The 26847-nt window shown below is 23.8% G+C and overlaps 1 protein-coding gene across 5 annotated transcripts in view; it reads left to right on the top strand.

The window, feature by feature from the left end:
* LOC117173327 (neuroglian) overlaps window positions 1–26847 on the top strand; it is a 69358-nt gene that overhangs the window by 23829 nt on the left and 18682 nt on the right. For all 5 annotated transcript variants that reach the window (XM_033361822.1, XM_033361818.1, XM_033361823.1 and 2 more), the window contains 6 exons: window positions 603–1148; window positions 5352–5812; window positions 10621–10980; window positions 14529–14787; window positions 22165–22485; window positions 25757–25976. In XM_033361822.1, the coding sequence (XP_033217713.1) occupies window positions 603–1148; window positions 5352–5812; window positions 10621–10980; window positions 14529–14787; window positions 22165–22485; window positions 25757–25976 (2167 nt within the window). The remainder of the gene's footprint in view (window positions 1–602; window positions 1149–5351; window positions 5813–10620; window positions 10981–14528; window positions 14788–22164; window positions 22486–25756; window positions 25977–26847) is intronic.

Here is a 26847-nt window from a genome sequence, read left to right as displayed (position 1 = left end):
ATTCAAATTTATTAAATCTCAGATATTGTTTCAGTCCAAAATTTGAGAATTTAAAATTTTTTAATTAAGAAAAAGATGAATTGCTTAATATTTATAAATATTTAACGGTTCATTTAAAATCAGTAATTAGAAAACAAATATTCAAAATTCAAAACGAAGCAAAAGATTTGAACGTTACATTTTTAATTTTTCTATTTGAAAACTTTTAATTTGAAAGTAAAATTGTTGAATTTTGTTGTATCATTAAATATTTAACACCTATTATTTCTAGAAAAATATCGAGTAAGTTGAAAAGATATTACGAAGTTCTGAAAAGATAAAAAATTAATATAAAATTTCAAATTATTTAAAATAGTTTAAACGAAGTTTCTACGTATGCCGAAAAAATTTGACTATTCGTACCGAAATTTCAGTTTTTTACCCCAATTTTCCTTAAATTATGTTGTCAATGATGTTTATTCATAAAAATTTGTCATCCCGATTTTTAAAATTAATTTGATAAAAAAATGTCTAATATTGCCATCTGAAACCCGAAATACAATGCAAAAATAAGCCAAAATGAGCGATAAAATTTAATTTTGTTAACAATTTTTAAATTTCAGATGCGAGGCGAGTGGTGTTCCTGAGCCCCAAATCAACTGGATCTACAATGGAAAGCCGATCACGGAAGCAGAGCCCAATCCTCGGAGAAGAGTCTCCCAGAATAAAATCATAATTGAGAAGCTCTCGAAAAAGGACACCGGAAATTATGGCTGTAACGCAACCAATTCTCTCGGCTACGTGTACAAAGATGTCTACGTCAATGTCCTGGCGCTTGCTCCGGAAATCCGCGAACCGCCAAGCGATGAGGTTGTTGTTGACGGAAAAACCGTCAAGTTGACTTGTCGAGTCTTTGGTGCCCCGAAACCCGAGGTCAAGTGGATCAGAAACGGCCAAGAGCTTACGGGCGGCAGATACAAAATCCTCTCTTCCGGGGATCTGGAGATTGAGAATGTGGCTTTTGCTGATGCCGGGGAATTCACTTGCCATGCTCGGAACAAATTTGATGAGGTCGAGGCTTCTGCCACGTTGACGGTCAAAGAACATACGAGGATCACTGATGTGCCTATGGATTACGAAGTCGCTGCAGGAGAAACTGCGACCTTTAGGTGAGTTGAAACTTTAGTTCTGGTCAAGGAAAAAATGAAATTTTTCACCAAGAAAAAGAAAAAGAATTCTTATCGAAAGAGTTAAATTTGTATTCAAATTAATTAATTTACACCTAAAACGATGAATATTTAGCCATAAAGTTAAATTTTTTAATGAATGAAGATAAATGTTTAACAAAAAAAAAATATTTTTAAACAATACTTAGATTTTGATATAAAGAATCGAATATTCAACAAAAAAGATGAATTTATTATCAAGAACTTCAATATTATAGGAAATAGAACAAGGCTCAATAAAATTGCATTCAAATAGTTAAATTTTCACATAAAGAACATACATTTTCGACAAAAAAAAAAAACGATTTTTCAACAAAATAGTTCAAATTTCGACTAGAGTACTTACAGAAATTTTTGACCAAGAAAAAAAAGAATTCTTATCGAAAGAGTTAAATTTGTATACAAATAAAGTAATTTACACCTAAAGCGATGAATATTTAGCCATAAAGTTAAATTTTTAATTAAAGAAGATACATTTTTAACACAAAAAGAGAAGCATTTCAAACAATAGTTACATTTTTATGCAAAGAATCGAATATTCAACCAAAAAAATGAATTTTTTACCAAGAAGTTTAATATTATAACAAATAAAAGAATTCTCAATAAAATACATAAAACTTCATTCAACTTCTTAAATTTTCAAATAAAGAACATAAATTTTCGACAAAAAAAAACGATTTTTCAATAAAATAGTTCAAATTTCAACTGGAGTACCTACAGAAATTGTTAAGAAAGAAAAAAAAAGAATTCTTATCCAAAGAGTTAAATTTGTATGCTGAAAAACTAATTTACACCTAAAACGATGAATATTCAGCCACAAAGATAAATTTTTAACCAAGAAACAAAAATTTTAAACAATAGTTACATTTTGATACAAAGAATCGATTTTTTTTTACCAAGAAGTTTAATATTTTACGAAATAAAAGAATTTTCAAGACAATTTTATGTAAATAGTTAAATTTTCAACTAAAGAAAATAAATTGTCGACAAAAAAAACGATTTTTCAACAAAATAGTTCAAAATCAATTAAATGATTCTTTAACTAAAATAATTATTCTTAAACAGCCAAATGAATTTTTTAACAAATATAGTTCAATTTTCTACCAACAAGAAAATAAATAAAAGAAAAATAGTTTTATTTAAAGTTTAAACGAAGTTAATTTTTAACCATAAAAACGAACTTTTAAACAAAAAGTTAAATTTTCAATCAAAGAAATGAATTTTTTACCCAAGTTTTTACTCAAATTTTTCCCCAAGAAAATTAATATGCTGCCACAAAAAACTGAATTTTTACTAAGAAGGTTAATATTTAATTAAATTAATGTAGTTGAATTTTTAACTAAGGAAATGATTTTTCAAACCAAAAGATGAATTTTCAGCCAAAAAAAAGATGATAAATATTCAACCAAAAGTAAATTTTAAATTTTTAGTGAAAAAAAAATTTATAACGCAAAAATTAAAGAATTTGCAACACAATAATCTAGAGTATTTATTCTCAAATGTACTCATTTTTCAAGCAACGAGATGAATTTTCAATTAAAATTATGAATCTTTAACCAAAAATATTTTCAGTTAAAGCAATTAATTTTCATCTAGGAAACATAATTTTCAACAAAAAAATTCAACTTTGCAAGAAAAAATATTTGTCAATTAAAATTATGAATCTTCAACCAAAATAAATTAATTGTTAACAAAGTAGTTCCACTTTCAAATAGGTAGTTGAATTTTTAACCAAAAAGGATGAATTCTCAACGAAAAACTTGATATTTGTTATTCAACCAAAATGAATTTTAATTTTATACAAAAAATAGTGGAATTCAACCGAAAAAGATGAATTTTCAACAAAATAGTTGGAATCCTCAATCAAAAAAGATTAATTTTCAACCAAATATTTGAAATTTTTAATTGTAAAATGTGTATTTTCTTGCAAATTCGTTTTTCTTAATGTAAAATAATGTTTTTGATTGAAAATTCATGCATTGGTAGAAAAATCCTATTTTTTGTAGGAAAATTATATTTTTGGTTGGTGATTAATCTTTTAGTTTTAAAAATTAACTATTTCGTTGAAAATTTGACTATTTTTTTTAAAGTAGTCCAACTTTGCGAAAAATCTAACTATTTTGTTAAAAATTAGTCTTTTTTAATCGAAAATTAAACTGTTTTATAGAAAATTTCGTTTTCTTGGGTTGAAAATTCAACTAATTTAGTAGAAGATTCAACAATTTTGTTGGAAAATAACTTTTCGAATTGAATATTTAACTATTTGATTGAAAATTCTTCTTTTTTCGAAAAAATTAGATTTCTTTGTTCAAAAATCATCTTGTAGTTTGAAAAATCAACTATTGAATTAGAATTAAACTATTTTGTTTAGAATTGAATTATTTGGTGAAATATTGATCTAATTTGTCAAAATGTAGTATTTTTTAGTCGAAAATTAAACTCTTTTGTAGAAAATTCTTCTTTTGGGTTAAAAATTCAACTAATTTTGTAGAAAATTCCACTATTCTGTTTAAAAATAACTTTTGGAGTTGAAAACTCAAATATTTGGTTGGAAATGCATGTATTTTGTTGAAAATTCGTCTTCTTCTTTGAGTAAATTAATCTTCTTGGTTAAAAATTTATCTTTTTGGTTGACAGAATCAACTATAATTTTTAAAATTAGTCTTTTTGGTTAAAATTTCAACTGTTCTGTAGAAATGTCGTCTTTTTTGGTTGAAAGTTCGGCCATTTTGGTAGAAAATTCAACTATATTGTTAAAAAAAATAACTTTTGAGTAGCAAACTCAACTATTTGTTTGAAAATTCGTTTTTCTTAATAAAAAAATTAATTTTCTTGGTTGAAAATTTATTGCCTGGTTGAAAATATCAACTATTTGGTTAACAAATCAATTATTATTATGAAATTTTGTCTTTTTTGTAGGAAAATAATTTTGTTTAAATAATTTTTTAGGTTGCAAAATCCACTATTGCGTTAAAAATTGAATTTTTTTTTAAATAGTCCAATTTTGTGAAAAATTTAACTATTTTGTTAAGAATTAGTCTTTTTTGGTCAAAAATTAAACTGTTTTATAGAAAATTCATCTTCTTGGGTTGAAAGTTCAACTATTGAATGAGAATTAAACTGTTTTGTTTAGAATTGAATTATTTGGTGAAAAATTGATCTGTTTTCTCAAAATGTAGTTTTTTTCAGTCGAAAATTAAACTCTTTTGTAGAAAATTCCACTATTTTGTTAAAAATAACTTTTGAAGTTGAAAACTGATATATTTGGTTGAAAATTCATTTTTTTCGTGTAAATTAATCTTCTTGGTTAAAAATTGATTTTTTGTTTGTTTGATAAAATCAACTATTTTATTGACAATTAGACTATTTTGTTAAAAATTTAATTATTGAAAAGAAAAATTTAACTATTTTGTTTAAACTTAGTCTTTTTGGTTGAAAATTCAACTGTTTTGTAGAAATGTCGTCTTTTTGGGTTGAAAGTTCGATTATTTTGGTAGAAAATTTAACTATCTTGTTAAAAAATTACTTTTTGAGTTGTAAACTTAACATTTGTATACAAATTCGTGTATTTTGTTGAAAATTCGTCTTTCCCAATAAAAAATTAATGTTCTTGGCTGAAAATTCATGATCTAGTTTAAAATATCAACTATTTGGTTGCGAAATTAATTATTATTATGAAAATTTGTCTTTTTTTTGTAGGAAAATAAATTTGTTTTAGGTTGAAAAATCAACTATTGCATTGAAAAATATATTTTTTTAAATAGTCCAATTTTGTGAAAAATTTAACTATTTTGTTATGAATTAGTCTTTTTGGTCGAAAATTCAACTGTTTTTTCCCCCGACTTTCTGGAATTACATGATCTGTGAAAACTCTGTAATAAAAAAAAAGTATATTTTCATTTCACTCTAGAATGTTTTTATAAAAATATATGTAATAATTATGATATATATTTGTTTCAACAATAAAAACTTCAAATTTCATTAAATGCTTTCTTCAAGCTTGAATGCTGAACATATTATCGAGATCATTTGTTCAACATAAATTCTTGTCCATTTAAGTATATAATATCTAAAGGAGTTGAAGAAACAAAAAAGAGAAGAAAATCTTCTTCTTAAATCATATCTATTTCCTATTTCTTTTTCCAGATGTAACGCCGTCACAGATTCAAGTTTAACGATTGTGATCGACTGGTTAAGAAATGGCGAAGCTCTCGATTTCGAAGGGGAGCCAAGATTCGTCCAGAGCTCCGACTTTTCGCTTTCGATTACAAAAACAACCGAACTCGATTCTGGCATGTACAGCTGTGTCGCGAGAACTGAATACGACGAGGTCAAGGCTCAAGCGACCCTGATTGTCCAGGACGTTCCGAATTCGCCAGAATTGAGAAGTGTCAGTTGCAGGTCCCGAGATGCGGAAGTTACGTGGCGGCCCCTGGGAGATAACAGGGCACCAATTTTGAGATACACTGTTCAGCACAATACCTCCTTCACCCCCGACACTTGGGACATTTCGAAAGATTACATCTCGGCTACTGAGACCACTACTCTGGTGCCAATGTCGCCCTGGGCGAATTATACCTTCAGGGTCGTCGCTTGGAACAAAATTGGTGAGACTATTTTCGTATATTTCATCAGGCTATTTTTAAATTGGGTGCTGATGATACATGAAAGAGTTTGTGTGGAGCCACTTCCGTTCTCAGGCACGATGAAATTAGTGCGCGGGCCTGGGAACTGAACCAAGGGCAAACTAATTAGATTACTTGATAGAATTGTGTGGGATTAAACTGAGAAAATCCGGGAAATTAACGGGATTTTTAAAAATGTTTTTCTATAAACTGTGGGGTGGCTGTAGGTCAGGGAATTTAAAAAAATTCTTGCATAAAACAAGAAATTTATATGAGAGGTACTTTAAATAACAGTCAAAGATGATGAATTTGAAATTTTCCCATTACTGTATAATATAATAGTTAATAAATACTACTTCTATTATTTGTATGGAAATTTCATCGGTTTTGGCAGAAAATTCCAAAAAAATTAATTCTAAATAAATAAAAAAAACCACTAATTTCTAACCAAAAAGATCAAATTTCAACCAATAAGGTGAATTTTCTAACAAAATAGTCGAATTTTTAATAAACTACATGAATTTTCAACAAAATGTTTGAACCTTTATAGGAATTTTCCGCAAAAAAGAATTTGGTAATCTGTTTTAATTGAGAATTCAATTATTTTGGAAAAAAACTTCACTTCTTTATTAGGTAAAATATTAGCTATTATATTTTTAATTTTTAATTAATCTTTTTGGTTTAATTCAATTTTTTTTATTTTAAAATAAAATCTTTTTTGTTGGAATATCAAGTATTACATTATTTCGAGGGTAATTAATATTTTTTCATTGAAAATTCAACTACTTGTTTGAAATACCAAGAAACGTTAAAAACACAATAAGATTAAAATTCTGGTCCCTGAATGTTAATTGTCAGGGGAAATGAAAAATTGGTCATGGAAGCAATTAGGGAATTTTGAAAATAAAGTTTTGGCCGCTTTGATATAATATTTAATAACTTATTTTTATTATTGTATTTTATTTTTATTTTTCTTAATTTATTATTAATATTTATTATTTTTATTTATTTGTGTATACAGATACAAATCTTATTATTTGGATGAAAATTTCATCGTTTTTGGTAGAAAATTCATCTTTCTAGGTTAAAAATTCAACTTTTTGTTGCAAATTTATATTTTGGTGTTCAAAATTTCACTTTATTTTTTTAATTCGTGTTTTTGGTTATTAAAATTAATTTGTTTTATTAGATTTTTCATCTTTTTTTTGATAAAAATGAAAACGAAATTAATTAATTATTTTTTCTAAACTGTAAAATTGAACTGTTCCAGTTTAAAGATTCACAATTTTAGTTGAAAATCCATTTCTCGTTAAATTTCTGAACTAATTTAGTTAAAAATCGGTTTAAAATTCAACTTTTTGTTGCGAATTCATATTTTAGTGTTGAAAATTTCATTTTGTTTTTTTAATTCGTGTTTTTGGTTTTTAAAATTTATTTGTTTTAGTATATTATTCATCATTTTTGATAAAAATGAAAAAGAAATTAATTAATTAACTAATTTAGTTGAAAATCGACATTTCATATTTATGTATGAAATATGAACAGTTACAATTTTCTTGGGGATTCATCTATTTGGTTAAAAATTTAATTATTTTTTTGTTGTTGAAAATTTAATGATTTTGTTAATCAATCATCTTATTTGCTCGAAAATTCAATTGGTTTGTTGAAAATTCGTCCTTTTGGATTGAATATTCTTTTTTTTTGCATGAAAGTGGACTGAAAATTCAACTGTGTTTTTGAAAATTCATCTATTTTGTTTTAAATTAGTTGTTTTGTTGTTGAAATACTAACTATTACGTTTTTCATTGAAAATCAATCTTTTTATTTGAAAATGCAAATTTTCAAATTTAAAATTCAACTGTCTTCAAATGAATTTGTCTTATCGGCTAAAAAAAATTCTATTTTGTTGAAAATTTATGTATTTTATTAGTCATTTTTGGGTTTTTAAGAATTCACCTTTCTTCTAAAAAATTCAATTATTTGGTTGAAAACGCAACATTTTTTTTCTTTAAAATTTAATCTTTTTTTAAAAATTCGACCATTTTGTTGAAAATCCAGATTTGCAGGTTGAAATATTAACAATTTGGTTCAAAATTCAACTAATTTGTTAATAATTTAATTATTTTGTTGAAAATTTAGATATTTTGTAAAAAAATCAACTTTTTGTTTTAAAATTGAACTATTTTTTTTGTCAAAATTCGTTTTATTTGTTTTAGTAGAAATTTAATCTTTTTGCGATAAAAATTGGGTTGAAAATTAATTTTCTTTGCTTGCGGATTCAACTATTTTGTTGAAAATGCGCATTTTTTCTTTAGAAAATTAATCTTTTTGTTTGAAAATTCCTCTTTTTATTTTAAAAAATTTGTCTCTTTTGGCAGAAATTTCATTTTGTTGTTGAAATATCAACTGTTCAATTTGTCGTTAAGAATTCAAATATTTGTTTAGAAACTCATCTATTTTGTTGATAATTTTAATGATTTTGTTTAACATTCATCTCTTTTGTTTAAAATTGGGTTATTGTTGTTTAAATATTAATGATTACATTTTTGTTGAAAATTCAATTGTCTTCTAAAAAATGTGTCTTTTGGTGCTTGAAAATTCATCTATTTTGTTAAAAAATTAATTATTTTATTGATAATTACACTTTTGTCTAAACAATTCAATTATTTGTTTGAAAAGGCAACGGTTTTGGTTGAAATTTTAGTTTGCTTTATTTTGTTGAAAATCCGACCATTTGGTTGAATATTCAGCTTCGCAGGTTAAAGATTCGACAATTTAGTCACAAATGGAAACATTCTGTTAAAAAATTTAATCTTCTTTTGTGAGAAAATTCAACTATTTCGGTAAAAAATTAACTTTTTGTTTGAAAATTCTTAGTTTAATATTGTTGCAGTTTAATCAAATTTTATTTTTAACACATTCAATTTGAAAATTTTTAATAAAAAAAATGTAATTAAAAATTTGGTAATGTTTAAAAGAGAAGCGTGTTTAATTGTTCCATTTAAACAAATTTTAAATTTGTAAGCTAAAGTTTTGTAATTTTACGTATAAATGAAAATTGAACAGTTATTAATTTGAAAAAACTTACCATAAAATAATTTAACTTTTAATTTCAAAAGTTTAAAATGAGATAATTATGAGAATTTACAAATATATTGATCTATTCTTCAATTTAGAGCATTGAAAATGATAGCGTAACGTCGATTTTAATTTTGCAATTTCACGGCATTTAATTTTAAAAATTCATTATTTCAAATGAGAAAATGTAAGCTTTAAGAGCTCTATTTTTTAAAATTTCAATAACCTTGAAAAACTCTTGCTAACCAGGAAATGGCTAGGAATTTTTTTCCTCGATTCAAACGTGAACCCTGAAAATGATTAAATTTTTAGTGCTTTCAATCCTATTTAAATCCTATTTTTGAGCCTTTTTTCAAGGTTTCTCTTTTAAACTTTAATTTGAAAATACATATTGAATTTTGAATATTTTCAATTCAAGGTCTTTCAAGCAATTGTTTACCAAACGCTTTTTCAAATCGACATTTTTTAATGTCAGTAGTTTAAAATTTTAAATTTATTAATTTCAAATTATTCAATTATGATATCTTAAAACTAAAAATTGATTAATCATTATAATTTTCAACTTGAAACTAAACAATTTTTTATTTTTACACCTCAAATTATTTCTTTCAGTCTTTCTAAACTCCAAATTCTTTCAAATAGAAGTTTTCCAATTTAAAAAATATTAAATTGTTGTTTTTCTAAGGTATAACCATTTGAAATATATAAATATTTAATTTTATGGTTTTAAAAACATGCTACTTTTTTCTGAAGAATTGTAATGTTTTCATCTAAAATTATTTCTTTCGAACTTTCTAAATTTCAAACATCGAAAGTGAAGTTTACCATAAAGGTGTTAAAAATATTCAAAATGCAACCTAAATAAAAAATTCGTAATTTGTTTAATTTTATTAAGGCTAAAGTTTAGTTTGGTAAGTTTTAGGATTGAAAGTGTTAAAAATTGAATAATTTTCAGGGTTCACGTTTTAATCGAGGAAAAAAATTGCTGGCCATTTCTTGATTCGCAAGAGTTTTTCACGATTATTGTAATTAAAAAAAAGTGCTCCTCAAGCTTAAATGTTTCTCATTTGAAATAATAAAAATTGAACTACAAAATAAAGCTTTTAACGCGTTTTAATTTAAAAAATTTAATTAATTGCCGTAAAATTCTAAAATTTTAAAATTTAATTAATTAAATAATTCAAATATTTCTGGTTACAAAAAGTAAATCTACTCTACGCTATCATTTGCAATACTCTAAATTGAAGAATGAATCAATAAAATTGTAAGTTAAATGATTTGTTTGGTAAGTTTTTTCAAATTAGTAATTGTTCAACTGTTATTTATACGTAACAATACAAAAGTTTAAATTACATAATTAAAATTGGTTTTAAATGAAATAATTAAACTTGTTTCTGTTTCAAACCATAACAAAATTTTTTTATTCAAATTTTTCAAATGAATGGATTCAGAGTTAAATTTTATTACACTGCAACAATATTAAAATATGAATTTTGTAATAGAAAGTTAATTTTCTACCCTGCAAAGCTGAATTTTTAACCATTGGATTTTCAACAAAACAAAGTAAATTTTAATCTCTCAGGATTATATTAATTTTATCTTCCTTTTTAACAGTTCCCACTTCAAATAAAATTCGCTATTTTTAGCCTATTTGCGACAAAAAATATTTTCACCTTCCTCAATCGCTTATTGCGTTCTAATTTTATTTTCAGGACCCTCGCATGCTTCTGCACATAGCAGTGAGATTTGCACAACACAGCCAGATGTTCCTTACAAAAATCCGGAGAATGTACTGGGAAAAGGAACGGAAGCTACAAATCTCGTAATCACCTGGACAGTAATGCCTCAAATAGAACACAATGCTCCCAGATTTATGTACAGGGTTTATTACAAACGAGATATTCCGGGAGAAAACTGGAAAATCGAGGATATAAATGATTGGAGGACAAATAGACTTCAGGTCGATCATCAGCAGACATATCAACGCTACAGAATTAAAATTAGCGCTATTAATGAAAAGGGAGAATGCAGAACGCAGCCTTCGGAAGTTATTGGATATTCAGGAGAAGATGGTAACTATTTTTAAAATAAAATTACTTTAATGTCTATTCAAAATTTTATAGGGTTCTATATTTTATATATTTAATTCAAAAGTTCAGCATAGCTGCTGGACAATTTTGTAGGAAAAAAAATATGTCCAAGTTTAATTTTAACATTTTAAAAAAATAATTAGTTCAATTGTCATATGATACAATTATGATATCGTTTAGTTTACAGTGCGTAATTTAAAAATCTTTCATTTAAAAAGTGACGGTTTAAAGACTTATAAAATTTAAAATTGGAAGCGTTTGAAATCGACAATTTTGAATACAAAAAATTTTGGTTGATAAACTGTGAATATAAATTGTAATGATTTTCAAAATTAAATTGTACTTTAGGATTTAAAATATGAATAGTAATTGATTGTACAAGACAATTCTGAATCAGATCACAATTTTAAAATTTCAGATTTTAACGTAAAAAATTAAACTGATTCAATTGGCCACTTTTCGTAGTTGAACGAATGTTCCAATTGACACTTTATAAAATATTTTCAATTCTAAAATAATTTCAAAATATTTTCATGATTATTTTGATTAATTAATTAATTTTTATTAATTAATTATTATATTAAAATTTATTAAATTTCAGATATTTCAGTTTAAAATTTGAAAAAAAAATGTTGCGAACTGGAAAATGACCGGGAATTTTTTGTAAATTAAAACGGCCATCCTGAGAATCCGGCGTAATTCAGAAATATTTTACTTTGAAAATTTTCAATTTTGAGCGTACATTTCTAATTTAAATAATTTTAAAGTGCAGCCTTGAAGACTTAAATAATTAAAAATTAAAACCTTTCAGAATTTAAAGTTTTTCATTAAAAACCTTTTTATTCAAACAGCTGTAATTCTAAATTAATTATTTTTTAAATTGAACTGTACATTACATTCAAAATTGCAATTTTTGTATTTAATAGTAGAATTTTTCAAGACCGGGAAATGACAGTGATTTTTTTTACCGGGAATTTTACAAATTTGTCGAAGAAAAATTTGTCCACGTTCGATTTCTACAGTTTAAAAATAATTAGTTGAATGTTTATGTTTTTAAATTATGCTATTACTTAGCTTACAATGCGTAATTCAAAATTTTTTCACTTTAAAAATTTTTATTTTTAAGCTTACATTTTTAATTTAAAGAATTTTTAAATGCTTTCTTAAAGACTTGAATAAATAAAAAATAAAAGCCTTTGATGTTGAAAATTTTGGATAAAAAAATTTTTATTTAATAAATAAATAATTTTTTTAAATTTATCTGTACTTTAAGTAATAAAAAGTTTATAAACTATTTTCAACTTAAAAATAACTTCATAATAATATAATCTTAATTCAAGGATTTTATTAAATTAAAAAATTGTTTCAGTCTAAAATATTCAATTTTTAACCCATTCTATTTGAAATTTTTAATAAAAAAAAAGATTAATCATTGAATATTTAGCAATATTTGAATTTTTATATGAGAAAAGTAAATTGAAACCAAATATTTAAAAGTAAAGAATCTTTAACAGAATTGTTTCACATTGCCTGGAATCGTTAAAATTTCGAAGAGTCTTGAAACTATGAGCGTTGAAATTTTAACTGTTATATTTGAAAAATGCTTAATTTGTGAGTGAAATTTGCAAATTTTGATGTATAATTTACAAATGAACATTTGTAGAAATAATTTGAGTAATTTTAAGAGACTCTCAGGAATTTTAAAAAGATAAAAAATTATCATGCAAATTTTAGAAAGTTTTCTTAAAATCTTCTAGAATCTTTTTTGAAAATTTTGTTTAAATCTTTGAAGAACTTTTTAAATATTCTCTTAAAATAATTTTTCAACATGAAATATTATTTTTAATTTTCCTAAGAATCTTAAGAAAATGTTTTTCTTATTTTGAAGCCTTTCACAATTCTTGAAAAGAATCTAATTTTTTTCTTTAAAATCTGCGAAAATCTATATTTTGTTTTATATAAGGCTATCATTTCAAGTTTTACATTAAGTTTGAATCTTTTTAAAACTTCTGCATATCTCTTAAAATTACTTAAATTTCGCCTACAAATAATAAATTTGAAATTGTTTTTCATACATCTAAATTGTAAAGAAATTTTCTAAAATTTGCAGGATTTTCTAAAAATTGTTAAAAAAATCCAATTAATTTTGAAAGATTATTTTAAAAGACTTTAAAATATTTCCAAAAAGTTGCGAAAAAATGTCAAAAATCATTTAAAAATTGTAAAAATCTAAGACATGTAGATTTTTCAAAATTTTGTAATAAAATGTGGAAGATTTTTAAGAATTTTGAAACTATTGTAAATAAAAATAAATGAACTTCTAATTTGAGAAGTGTTCAAAAAATGTAATTTTTAATGTTTATACTGTTTATAGCTTAAAATTGCTCAAAACAGTACAATTTAAACAAATTAATTTACTGATTGCTTCTTGTATTTAGAGCATTAAAAATGATAACGTGGATTTATATTTTTGAAAATGGATCTGAATCTTTGAATTCTACAATTTATCGAAGTTAAAAATGATAAATTTTGCAGTTCAACTCCATTTAATTTAAAATTGTTCGATTAAAAACTGTTAATACTTTCAATTTTATACGTGTAAATTATTGAGAATTTGAATACAACATTTTTGAATTCAATAACTTTTAAAATCTAAGAGTTTCACTTTGAGTGCTTTAATTTGCAGTTAATTTTTTATGACTTCAAATAGAAAAACTTTTAGCTTTAGTACAAAAATATTAGAATTTATTTTAAGAATTGTGAATGGATTTAAAAGAATAAAAACATTTCCTCAAGATTCCTAGGAAAATTGAAAATGTTTTTTACTTTGAAAAATTATTTTGAAAGAATATTTAAAAAGATTTAAAAATATTTCCAGAATTTTCAAAAATGGATTTTGGAAGATTGTAAGGATTTTTTCGTATATTTGCAAGTTTTCTAAAAATGTTTAGAAAAACTTCAAAGCATTTTGAAAGATATTTAGAAGTTCTGAAAAAATTCCAAAAATAATTAAAAATTTTTAAATATATTGAACAACATAATAGTTTATAAAAATAATTTCTAATGTTTATAGTTTAAAATTGCTTAAAATAATATAATTTTTAAAAACTTTAAATTTGTTGATCCTTGAATTTACAATTAAATTATTAAGCATTTAAATACAACATTTTTGCGTTCAAAAACTTTTAAACTGTTTAAAAATAAATCAGATTTAAATTAAAAATTAAAAGTTTCAAATTCAAGATTTCCACTTTGAGTGCTTTAATTTGCAGTTCCTTTTTCATTACTTCAAATGGTTCAGTGCTTTCAATGCTTCAAAACGTTCAATTTTAAAACTTCAAACTTTAGATTTCGAATTTTTTAATTTCATTAACCGTAAACAATTTTTTAAGAACCGAGAAAAAACCCGGAAGTGACCGGGAATTTTTGTCTTTAATAGAAACGGCTACTACGAAATTCGTATCAAATTCCTGATTGATCGAAGCATAGAATTCATAATCCTCCTAACTGTTTTAATTTTTATTTTCCAGTTCCTTTGCAAGCGCCTGGAAATTTCACGCTAATCCAGGTGAATTCGAGCACAAACGCAATCGTTTCCTGGAGTCCGGTTCCTGTCGAATCCGTCAGAGGCGAATTAGTTGGCTACAAAATTCAAACCTGGACTGATAGAGACGGTGAGGAAGGAATGCGGGAAATTAACGTCAGAGGCGCAAATACGACTCGTACTCTTGTCACCAAATTTGTTCCATACAGCAAAAATTACGTCAGAATTTTGGTCTACAACGGACGGTAAGATTTCTTTTTCAAGATCGATTAATTAAAATATGGAAGCCACAGATCAGGAAAATCCCATCGGTTAACCATAATTGAATTTAGGTTTAAAATTTTTTAAATTTTCATGAATTATTTTGAAATATTGTAGGTTTTTATCAGAAGTTTCCAAGAAATTTTTAATAGATTTCAATAATTTTAAGGGATTTTAAAGATTTTGGGATATTTTTTTTTAATTACAAAGAATTTTAAAGAGCTTTAAAAAACTTAAAGGGATTTGAAATTTTTTTAAATTCCAAAGAATTTTAACAAGCTTTAAAAAGTTTCGACGAATTTATGATATTTTAGAGATTCGAAGAAATTTTTAAAGTATTTCAATAATGTGAAGGGATTTGAAAGATTTTTAGAGTGTTTTTAAAAATTTTAGTATATTTTAAAAGATTTAAAGGATTTATTTTAAGATTTCAGTTATGTGAAGGAATTTCAAAGGATTATATATTTTTAATATTGCATCTTTATTTCAAGGATATCAAAGGATTTGCAATATTTTATGGCATTTAAACAGATTACAAGGAATTTTCAATATATTTCAATAATTTGAAGTGAGTTAAAAGATTTAAATGATTTGAGGGTATTTTTTTTATTAAAAGTAATTGTCAAGGCCTTTCAGAATTTTCAACGGATTTCCAAAAAATTCAAAGGGTTTGAAATATTTTAGAGTATTTTAAAGAATTCGCAGACATTTTTAATGTATTTTAATAATGTGAAGGATTTTCAATGCATTTTAGAAATTTTAGGGTATTATTTTTAATTGCACAGAATTTTAAAGTGCTTTAAAAAGTTTCAAAGGATTTATAATATTTTATAATATTTTAAATTTTCAAGGATATCAAAAGATTTGAAATATTTTAGGGAATTTAAAAGATTTAAAGCAATTTTCTCAATATATTAAAAAAATTTGAAGTGATTTAAAAAGATTTAAATGTTTTGAGGGTATTTTTTTATTCAAAGTAATCGTCAAGGCCTTTAAAAAGTTTCAACGTATTTCAAAAGATTTCAAAGGGTTTGAAATTATTTAGAGTATTTTAAAGGATTCCAAGAAATATTTAATATGTTACAATAATGTGAACGGACTTAAAACAATTTGAGATATTTTTTTAGTATTCCATAACATTTTCAAGAGCTTTGAAAAGTTTCAAAGGATTTATAATATTTTAGGAAATTTAAAAATATTTAATGATTTCGAAAGATATCAAAATATTTGTAATATTTTAGTGCATTTAAAAAGATTTCAAGAAACTTTTAATAATTTTCAATAATGTGAAAGGTTTTCAGAATAGAATAGAATTTTTATGAGCTTTAAAATGTTTCAAAGGATTTTAAATATTTTATGGTATTTTAAAAGATTCCAAAGAATTTTCAAAAGATTTAAATAATTTGTAGTTATTTTAAAATATTCAAATGATTTGAGGGTAATTTTTCAAATTCAAACTAATTGTCAAGGCCTTTAAAATGTTTCAACGGATTTCAAAAGATTTTAAAGTAATTGAAATATTGTATATTATTTTAAAGGATTCCAAGAAATTTTTAATAGATTTCAATGATGTAATGGGAATTCAAAGCATTTGAAAGATTTTAGGGTAATTTTTTAATTATACAGAATTTTAAAGATCTTTCAAAAGTTTCAAAGGATTTATAATATTTTAGGTTTCTTTTTAAAGATTCTAAGGCATTTTCAAGAGATAAAGAAAGTTTCTAGAGATTTCAAAAAATTTCAAATATTTTAAATATTTTATAGTATTTTAAAATTTCCAAGAACAGAGTGGCCGCTGTATCGGGAAAAACCTGAAAACCGGGAAATGAGCGGGAAATTTATGAGACAAGGAAAAACCGGGAAATGACAGTGAATTTATTTTTTGACCGGTAATTTTACAAAATTAAAAAATAAAAAATCTGTCCAACTTTGTTTTCAAACATTCTTTAAATAATTAGTTAAATTGTGATCTTTTTCAATTATGATATCTTTCAGATTAGAATGCGTTAACCTCGATTGAAACATTATAAACTATTTTCAATTTATAAATAACTTCAAAATAATATATTCATAACCAAAGGTTTTTATTTTTCAAATATTATTTCAGTTTAAAACATTCTATTTTAGGCCGTTTAATTTGAAAATTTTCAATTAAGAAAAATAACAATTAACTAATATTCAGAAATATCTGACTTTTCATTTAAAATCAGTAATTATAAATAAAATATTCAAAACTAAACTTTTAACTTTACAATTTTATTTGTTCTATTTAAAAAAAATTAATTTGTAATTCAAGTTCTTGAATTTCAGTATACAAAATAACAATTGAACGCCTTTTATTCTTAGAAAAAATCAGAAAGTTGAAGAAATTTCTAGAATTTTTGAACAAATTAAAAATTAATTTGAAATTTTATATGATTTCAAATAATTCAAACGAAGTGTCTACGTGTATTGATAAGATGCGGCTATTTGTATTGAAATTTCGATGGAAATAGCACATGGACTAATTTCAAATCAAATATAGATTTTGGAAGATTTCGAACAAAAAATTTCGAAGCTTTTTAAGAATTTTGAAAGGATTTTAATGATATATTTTGAATATTGAAGGATTAAAAAAAAATGACGAAAAAATTTTAATCATTCAAACAACATGTTAATATTTTAAGATTAGGAAATAAAATTTTTAATTTTGAATCGAATGTATTTAATTACAAAATTAAAATTTAAAATTAATTGATTTTAAATTGTTCACTTTGAGTGCTTTAATTTGCGGCTCAGTTTTTATCATTTCAAATGGAAAACATTTTGCCATCAGAGTTTAATTTTTTTAATTTCATTGACCGTGGGAAATATTTGTGGACCTGAAAAAAAACCGGAAATGACAGGGAATTTTTTTCTCTGATTAAAATGGCCACTCTACAAGAAATTTTCAATCTATTTTAGTAACTTATTGGGATCACCTAGGATTTCAATTTTTTAAATATTTCTAGGTATATCTATATTTCTAAGTATTTCAAAGGATTTGAAATATTATAGGGTATTTAAAAAGATTCCAATAATTTAAAGTGATTCAAAAAGATTTGAAAGATTTGAGGGTATTTTTAAAAATTACCAGGAATTTTCTAGACCATTAAAAAGTTTCAAAGGATTTGAAATATTTTAGGGTATTTTAAAAGATTCCAAGGAATTGTTAACAGATTTCAATAATTTGAAGGGATTCAAAAGGATAAAGATTTTAGTGTTTTTTTAAATCCAAGGAATTTTCAAGGGATTTCAGTAATTTTATTGGATTTCATAGGATTTCAATTTTTTTTGGGTATTTTAAATGATTCAAATTTTTTTTATAGATTTAAATAATTTGGAGTGATTAAAAATTTTTTTAAAGACTTGAGGGTATTTTTAAAAATTCCACAGAAATTTCAAGACATTAAAAAAGTTTCAGAGTATTTCAAAAGCTATAAATGGATTTGAAATATTTTGAAGTATTTTAAAAGATTCAAAGAATTTTTTAACAGATTTCTATAATTTGAAGCGATTCAAAAAGATGAAGATTTTTTTTTTAATTCCAAGAAATTTTCAAGAACTTTTTAAAGTTTCAAGGAGTTTCAAAATATTATAAGGGTTTTTATAATACTTTAGGGTATTTTGAAAGAATCAAAAGAATTTTCCATTGTTTTCAGTAATTTATTGAGATTTCACTGGATTTCTAAATTTTACCAAAATTTCCAGGTACATATATATTTCCAAGGATTTTAAAGAATACAAAAAATTTTAGGATATTTAAAAATATTCCTACGAATTCTGAACAGATACAAATCATTTGAAATAGTTCCGAAAGATTTTTTCGATTTATTTCAATAATTTAAACGGCTTTCAAAGAAATTGAGATATTTTATGGTATTTAAAAAAATCAAAGGAATTTTTGAGAGCTCCAGACATTTCAAAATATTAAAAATATCTTTGGGTACTTTTAGAAGATTTCAATAATTTGAGGTGATTCCAAATGATTTTATATTTCTTTTAAAAATTCCAAGGAATTTTTAAGATTTTAAAAATGTTTCAAGAGATTTCAAAATATTTGTAAGGTTTTGAAATATTTTAGGGTTTTAAATAATTTCCTAGAATTTCGCATTTCAAAGTGATTTCAAAATTGAAAAGATTCAAAGGAATTTTTAATGATTAAAATTAATTTTTAATTGATTTTAATAATTGGAAGGAATTTCTTATGATTTAAAATGTTTCAGAGTCTTTTTCAAATATTCCACGGTATTTTTCAAATGATAAAAAATTGAAAGAGATTTTTAAATTAAATTATTCAACCTGAATTCTTATTAATTTATCTTAAATTCTTAAATGTTTTTTTGGAACTTTGTTATTTCAGTCAATTCTCCTCAATTCAATGGATTATACATTTTTTAATTTTTTGTTTAATTAATTAATAATAATTAAAAAATAAATAAAAAATACACAAATTTATAAAAAAAAATGCCAAAAATATATATTATTATCAAATTATAAAATTTTCCAAATTTCAAATAACGACAAGATCTTTAATTGACAAAAAATAAAATCCCGAATTTAAAAATATCCGAAACTAAAATTCACCGACTTCAAAACCGACTTGTGAAATAAACAAATGATTAAATTCCCACAAATATTTCAATTCTCGAAATTTAGAACTGGCGAACATAGTTAATAGATTATTAATTTATGAGCTATTGGCATAATTATAAATAAGGCAAACAATTTAATTAATCATTTATTAATTATTTTCGGCAAATTTTAAATTTTGTCAAACTTAAATTTCAGGAATAGAAATATTTATGGGAATTTAACAATTCATTTATTTTATAAGTGGGCACTTTTTTTGTTAATTTATGATTTTGTTATTAATTTTTTCGTTATTTTTTATATTTGTGTATTTTGTTAGAAGAAGAAAATAAATATAATCACTTTTTTTAAAAATTTATTTAAATATAGTTTTCATAGGATTCTTGAGAAAATTTAAAAGATTTTTGATATTTCAGGCTTGTCAAAAAAGAATCTAGAAGGTTTTAAAGAATTTTTTTCATAATATAGGATTTTACGAAATATTATTAAAAAGTCGAGTGCTTTTAAAAGATGTTTCGAAATTTTAGAAGTTGGGAAGAAATCAAGAAATATTTGATACATTTTCGAAAATGTTTCCTAGTTTTAGAATATTTGTAAATTGTTTAAAACGTCTTAAATTCCTGAAAATATTCTTAACTGACACGAATTTTTCTCAACATTTACAAATATCATTCCAAATTGAAAAAGTTACCTTAAAATCTTCTCAATTTTCCCAGCAATTTTAAGAAAATTTGTTTATTTCCTTGTAAACTTTCGAAATACTTTTAAATTCTACTAAATATTTCTTGAATTTACCTAATTTTTGTTAGTTTTTATTCTGCAATCTTACCAAATTGAAACATTTTGCTTTAAAATCTTCTAAACTATTTTTAGAAATTTTAGGAAATCGTTTGTTATGTTTAAAAATATTTCAATTTTTTCCTAAGGTTCATTTTTCAAAATAAAAAATTATTAAAAATTTGCACACGCATATAAGAAAAATTATATTTTTTTAAATCTTGTCAGACCTTTTAAATCTTCTAATTTCTGAAGAAATTATTTAAATTTTTTCTACATTTTTTTATTTATTCTGCAAAATTTAAAAAATTGCCTTAGGAACCTGAAAAAATGTCTTTAATTTTCGTGAAACTTTATAAAACTTTTTTTAATTCTTTACAAGTTTTAATTATTTTTGAATCGTTTCAAAACTTTTAAGTATCTCTTAAACTTACTGAAATTTTGTTTTAAAATGATTTAACATGGCAAAATCATGTTTTAAATATTTCACACTATTTAAAGATTTTAGGAGATAATTCAAAATGTCTTATGATCTTTTTTTCGATTTTCTCTTAAAATTCCTTACAAAACAATCTTTTAAAAATTTTCATGAATTTTAAGAACTTTTCTTCAAACCAGAAGACGAATCTACTTTTTAAAATTTCAATTTTCAAACAAAAAATATGACTGTTCAACTAAAAATTAATTTTACACGAAACTCATGCATTTTTACGCAGAAAAAAGGAAATTAAAAAAAAAATTATTTTTTACATTGTATGTACAATGTAGTTTAACTTTGACCCAAGTAAGTTGAATTTTCAATAAAAAAAGATTAATTAATAACAAGATAATTAAACTTTTAACCAACGAGATAACTTTTCAACTTAAAATATAAATCTTTAACAAGAAAAGTGATTTCTTAACAAAGCGATTCAACCTAATGTTTTAAACAAATTAGTTAAATTATGAAGCAAAGAAGAACGATTTTTAACGAAAAAGTTGCATTTTCATACAAAAAATAAAATTTCTTCTATAACAGATAAAGTTTTAAATCAAAAAGATAAATTTTCAAAAAAATTGTTTAATTTTCTGTTGAAAAAGATTTTAGTCGATTTTTTCACGGCCAAACTATGAATTTTTTAACAAGAAATAATTTTCTATCAAAAAAATTGCATTTTCAATCCAAAAAAACGACTTTTTAACCAAAAAGGATGACTTTTTAACAAAATAGTTAAATTCTCTACCAATTAGTGGCATTTTTATCCAAAAAAGAACAATTTTGTACTAAAACAGATGAATTTGTAATAAAAAACCAATTTATTTTATAAGTGGAACTTTCATCCAGAAAATATTTCAGTTCATTTTTCAACAACAAAATAAAAATTTTAAATAAAAAGTAAATTTTCTACGAAATAGTTAAGTTTTCAAGAAAATAGTATAATAGCTTAGTTTCTAACCAAACAGTTGCATTTTTATCAAAAAAAAGATTTAATTTCTGCTAAAGCAGGTAAACTTGAAAATAAAAAAGACAAACTTTTAAAAAAAGAGTTGAATTTTCAACCGAAAAGTTAACGAAAAAATGCAATTTTCTATAAATTAAAATAAATTCTGAGATTCTCATTCTCGTTACCGTTCTCAAAGTAATATAACCGGCTCAGAGCTTTACCGGTGACAGAAGGCTGCTTTTTTCAACTAAATTAGGCTATGATAGCCTTGACAATAATAATCTTTAATTTAAATATTTTATTATTTTAATAAATAATCTTAATTATTTCAATTTAATCTTCAAATATTTAACGTTAAAATGTTAAATGTTGAATCTTTTAATATTAATCGTCAGGATAAGTGAAAAATTAGCCAGGGAATAATTTTGAAAACGAAGTTTTTCGATAATCCTGATTAAAATTTCTCTCTTTCAAAACAATATTCCTTGATCAAAAATAGCCTGAAGATTTTTCTACTAAATTAAGAAATGGTTTTCTTTTTATTTTTAGATACAATGGTCCACCTTCGGAGACTCTGAGCTTTGATACGCCAGAAGGCGTTCCGGGAACAGTTTTAAGTCTCGATGCGTTCCCAATGGGATCGAGTGCATTTTTTCTGACCTGGACGAAACCCGCGGAGCCGAATGGCATTCTGACTGGCTATAGAATTTATTATCAAATTGTAAATGGATCGAGACTGGAGCCGGAACTCGAGAGGAAACCGAGGATTACTGATCCTGCAGCTGTCAGTGCCAAACTCGCGGGTTTACAGCCGGAAACAAAATATAGAATTCATATTCGTGCGACGACGAATGCGGGAGAAGGAAACAAGTAAGTTTGTTCGGTATATAAATTTAAATGTTTAATACTTAGAATTAAGTAAGAGGGTGTCTGTCCTATCATGGAAACCTGGAATTGTCAGGGAATTTTTTTTTTAATTGCAATATAAAATTGAAGTATAAAATTGAATGACAATGATTCCTTATTTGTAAAAGTAGATTTATATTGAACTATTTTATTGACAATTTATTGTTTGTTTTGTTTTAAATTAATTTTCCTAATTGAGAATGTAATTCTTCTATTTTTTATTGAAAAACGATCGTTTCTAGTTAGAAGTTTGTTGAAAAAACACCTTTTTTTTGTAAAAAATTATTCTTGGTTGAAAATTCAACGCATGTGAAAAAGTTCTCTTTCTTGGTTTAATTCCACTGTTTTTTTTTTATTAAAAATTGAAATCTTTTTTTGAGGAAATACTAATTTATATATTTTTCGATCAGAATTATCTTTTTTGTAATTTAAAATATAATTAATTAGTTGAGAGTTAATATATTTTGTTGATTTTTTTTTTTGATCGTTCATAATTTTTATTGAAAATTCATCTCACTGGTTAAAATAGGATCTATTTTATTGAAAGTTCGTTTTTTTTAATCTGAAAATCATTTTTTTTCAACTTAAAATTTAACTATTTCAGTTGAATATTCCATTATTATTGTTAAAGATTAATCTCTTCGGTTGAATATTAATATTTTTAGCTAAAAATTCGCCTATTCAATCTTTTTTTATTGAAAATTCATTTACATTTTATTTTTCAGTTGAAATTAATCTTCTTCGTTGAAAATTAGTCCTTTTGGTTTAAAATTAAAGTATTCCCAATAATGATTCGTCATTTTATGTGATTATTCATCACTTTGTATATGTAACTATTTTAAAACAAATTTTTTTTTTTAGTTTTTTGTATTGCAAATATAACTATTCAATCATTATATTCAATTTTTTTTCGCAATTTATCTTTTTCATTCGAAAATTCATGTATTTTGTTAAAAATTTGCGTTTGGTTGAAAATTCAACTATTCCTGTTAAAGATTTATCATTTTTCGTTAAAAATTCATCAATTTGTTTGAAAAAGCATTTTTCCTCTTAAAATTTAAGTATTTTATTTTATGTTGAAAGTTGATCGTTTTCTGTTCTAAATTTAACTACATGGTTGGAAAGGTATCTAATTTATTTGAAAAATATTTTTTTTTATAGGAAAATAAATTTTTTCAACTGAAAATTGATCTATTTCATATATGATGGACAACTGATCTTTCTTAGTTCAAAACTCAACTATTTGGTTGAAAATTGGTCTCTTTCAGTTAAAAATTTAACTTTGTGATTAAAAAATATTTTTTTAGTTGAAAATTTAACTATTTTGTTGAAAGTTCATGTATTCTGTTGATATTGTATTTTTTAGTAGAAAATTATTCTTTTTGTTTGCAAATTCATCTTTTTGGTTGAAAAGTCAAGTCTATCAGTTAAACTAGTTGAAATTCATATTTTTTGTTTAAAATTCAACGATTCCAGTTGAAGATACATCTTTGAAGTTGAAAATTCATTGCTTTAGTTAAAAATTATTTTTTTTTAAATTTAACTACTATTACATTTTAGGTTGAAAATTGATCTTTTTAAAGTTTAAAATTCAAATATTTGTTAAAAGATTTGTTGTCTTTTCAATTGAAATTCATCACTTTTTTGGAAAATGTGTGGTTTTTCTTTTCGAGGAAAATTATGTTGAATTGAAAATTCAACTGTTCCATTAATGATTGACAACTGGTCTAGAAAATTCATCTTTTTCGTTGAAAATTGAACTATAGGGATGAAAATTTGTCTTTTTCATTTGAAAATTCAACTATTTTGTTGAAAATTTATGCATTTTTTTGAAGAATCGTCCCTTTTGATAAAAAATTAATCTCTTTCTTTGAAGATTAATCGTCTTGTTTGAAAATTATTTTTTTTGTTTAAAATTCAAGTATTACAGTTAAAATATTCATCACTTTAGTTGAAAATTCATCTTTTTGGTTTAAAATTCATCTATTTTAGTTGAAAATTCATTGCTTTAGTTGAAAATTATTATTTTTTTAACTGAAAATTTAACTACTATTACATTTTAGGTTGAAAATTAATCTTTTTAAAGTTTAAAATTCAAATATTTGTGGAAAATTTGTTGTTTTTTTTAATTGAAATTCATCTCTTTTTTTTTTACAATGTGTAGTTTTTTTTTCTCGAGGAAAATTAATTTTTTTCAATTGAAAATTCAACTGTTCCATTAATGATTGACAACTGGTCTAGAAAATTCATCTTTTTCGTTGATAATTAAACTATATATAGGGATGAAAATTTGTCTTTTTTATTTGAAAATTCAACTATTTTGTTGAAAACTTATGCATTTTGTTGAAAAATCGTCATTTTTGATAAAAAATTAATCTCTTTCTTTGAAAATTAATCGTCTTTAAATATTAATTTTTGTTGTGGTTCAAAATTCAAGTCTTACAGTTAAATATTCATCACTTTAGTTGAAAATTCATCTTTTTGTTATAAAAAAATTAATTAATTTCTTTTAACTGAAAATTAAACCACGATTACATTTTAGGTTGACAATTTATCGTTTTCAGTTTAAAATTCCAATATTTGTTTAAATTTTTTTTTTAATTTCATCGCTTTTCTTGAAAATGCGTGGTTTTTTTCTTGAGGAAAATTAATTTTGTTCAATTGAAAATTCAAATGTTCCATTTATGATTGAAAAATGGTCTAGAAAATTCATCTTTTTGTTTGAAAATTGGTATTTTATGTTAAAAATTAAACTATAGGGATAAAAATTTGTCTTTTTCCTTTGAAAATTCAACTGTTTTGTTGAAAATTTATGCATTTTGTTGAAGAATTGTCCTTTTTGGCAAAAAATTAATCTCTTTCTTTGAAGATTAATCGTCTTGTTTGAAAATTCATCTTTTTGATTTAAAATTCAACTATTTCAGTTAAAACTTCATCAATTTTTTTGTGTGTGAAAAATTAGTTGTTTTTTAAACTGAAAATTCACTGATTCCATTTTTGATTCAAAAATTTCCTTTTTTAGTTAAAAACTCAAATGTTTGGTGGAAAATTTATCTTTCATAGTTGGAATTTGAACTATTTACTTACGAATTCGTGTTTTTTGTGGGAAAATCTTCGTTTTTGTTAGAAAATGCCTGAAATTTTTGTCCAGTATTAAAGTATAGACACCCTGAGTAATTAAATTCTTTCAATCATAAATTAATTTTTGTTATTTGTTTTTTTTTGTTTTGTGTAGTTATTTTATAGAACAAGTAACACGAGGTTCCCAGAAACCAGACGTGCCAATATTTACGTGGCGAGCAGTTGCACAAGAAACGGGTTATGCGACAGTGAAACTGATCTGGCAACCAAATTATAATGGTCACCCCGGAAGTCACTTCTATGGTAGATACAAACTTCGAGGGGAGACAATTTCATTGCAAACGGATCCTGAGTATCTCTCTCACGAATTGCAGGTAATTAATAATTTAATTTATTTTGCTTGTGAATTAAAATATCTGTAAAATCTTGAACATTTTATTGGAAATATTTCTGAAATCTTTCAAAAGCCTTGTGAATTCTTTTTTTCTTTTTAAAAATTGCTTTTTCCCTGTTTAAAGGACAAACCCCTTTTTTCGTTTTTTTTTGCTTAAATTAATAGAATTAATAGAACCAATAAGAAAATCCAACTATTTCGGTTGAAAAGTTTCTTATTATATTTTCGTTTCACAATTAGTATCTTTATTGGAAAAAAATTCATATTTTTTGTTAAAAATGAAATGGTGGCAAGAAATTAATCTGTTTTGGTTATGGATTCAATCATTGTGTTGAAAATTCGCCTTGTTCGATTGACAATTGACATTTTTTTTTAAATTCGTTGAACTAACCTCCAATTCTAACCTCAAGTAATTTTGAAAACTGCTTAAGTAATTTAATAGCAACTCATAAATTTAATTTTTCAATCAAAATTAGTAAATATGCATTAAAATTTAATATTAAATATTATAAATATTAATGAGATTACTATTATCTATTTACGTTTTTTTTATTAAATTAGTAAATTAACTTTTCTGTAGAAAATTTAAATTTTCGAATTAAAAATGTGACTGTTTTGATTGAAGAAAACTCGTCTTTTTAAATGGAAAATTAAACAGTTTTTGTTAAAATTTTTTTTCTTTCTTGACTGAAAAATCTTTTTTTTTTATTAATATTTGAACTATTTTGTTGAAAATTTGTCTTGGATTCTAAAATTTATCTTTTTAATTATGAATTTCATCTTTCGTGAGCAAAAATGCAAATGTGATGGAAAATTATTTTTCGGTTGAAATATCAACTATCATATTTTTT

Source organism: Belonocnema kinseyi, chromosome 5 (genome assembly GCF_010883055.1).
Source record: "Belonocnema kinseyi isolate 2016_QV_RU_SX_M_011 chromosome 5, B_treatae_v1, whole genome shotgun sequence".
Taxonomy (NCBI): Eukaryota; Metazoa; Arthropoda; class Insecta; order Hymenoptera; family Cynipidae; genus Belonocnema; species Belonocnema kinseyi.
Note: the sequence above shows the minus strand (reverse complement) of the source record. Positions and strands in the feature narration are given on the sequence as shown.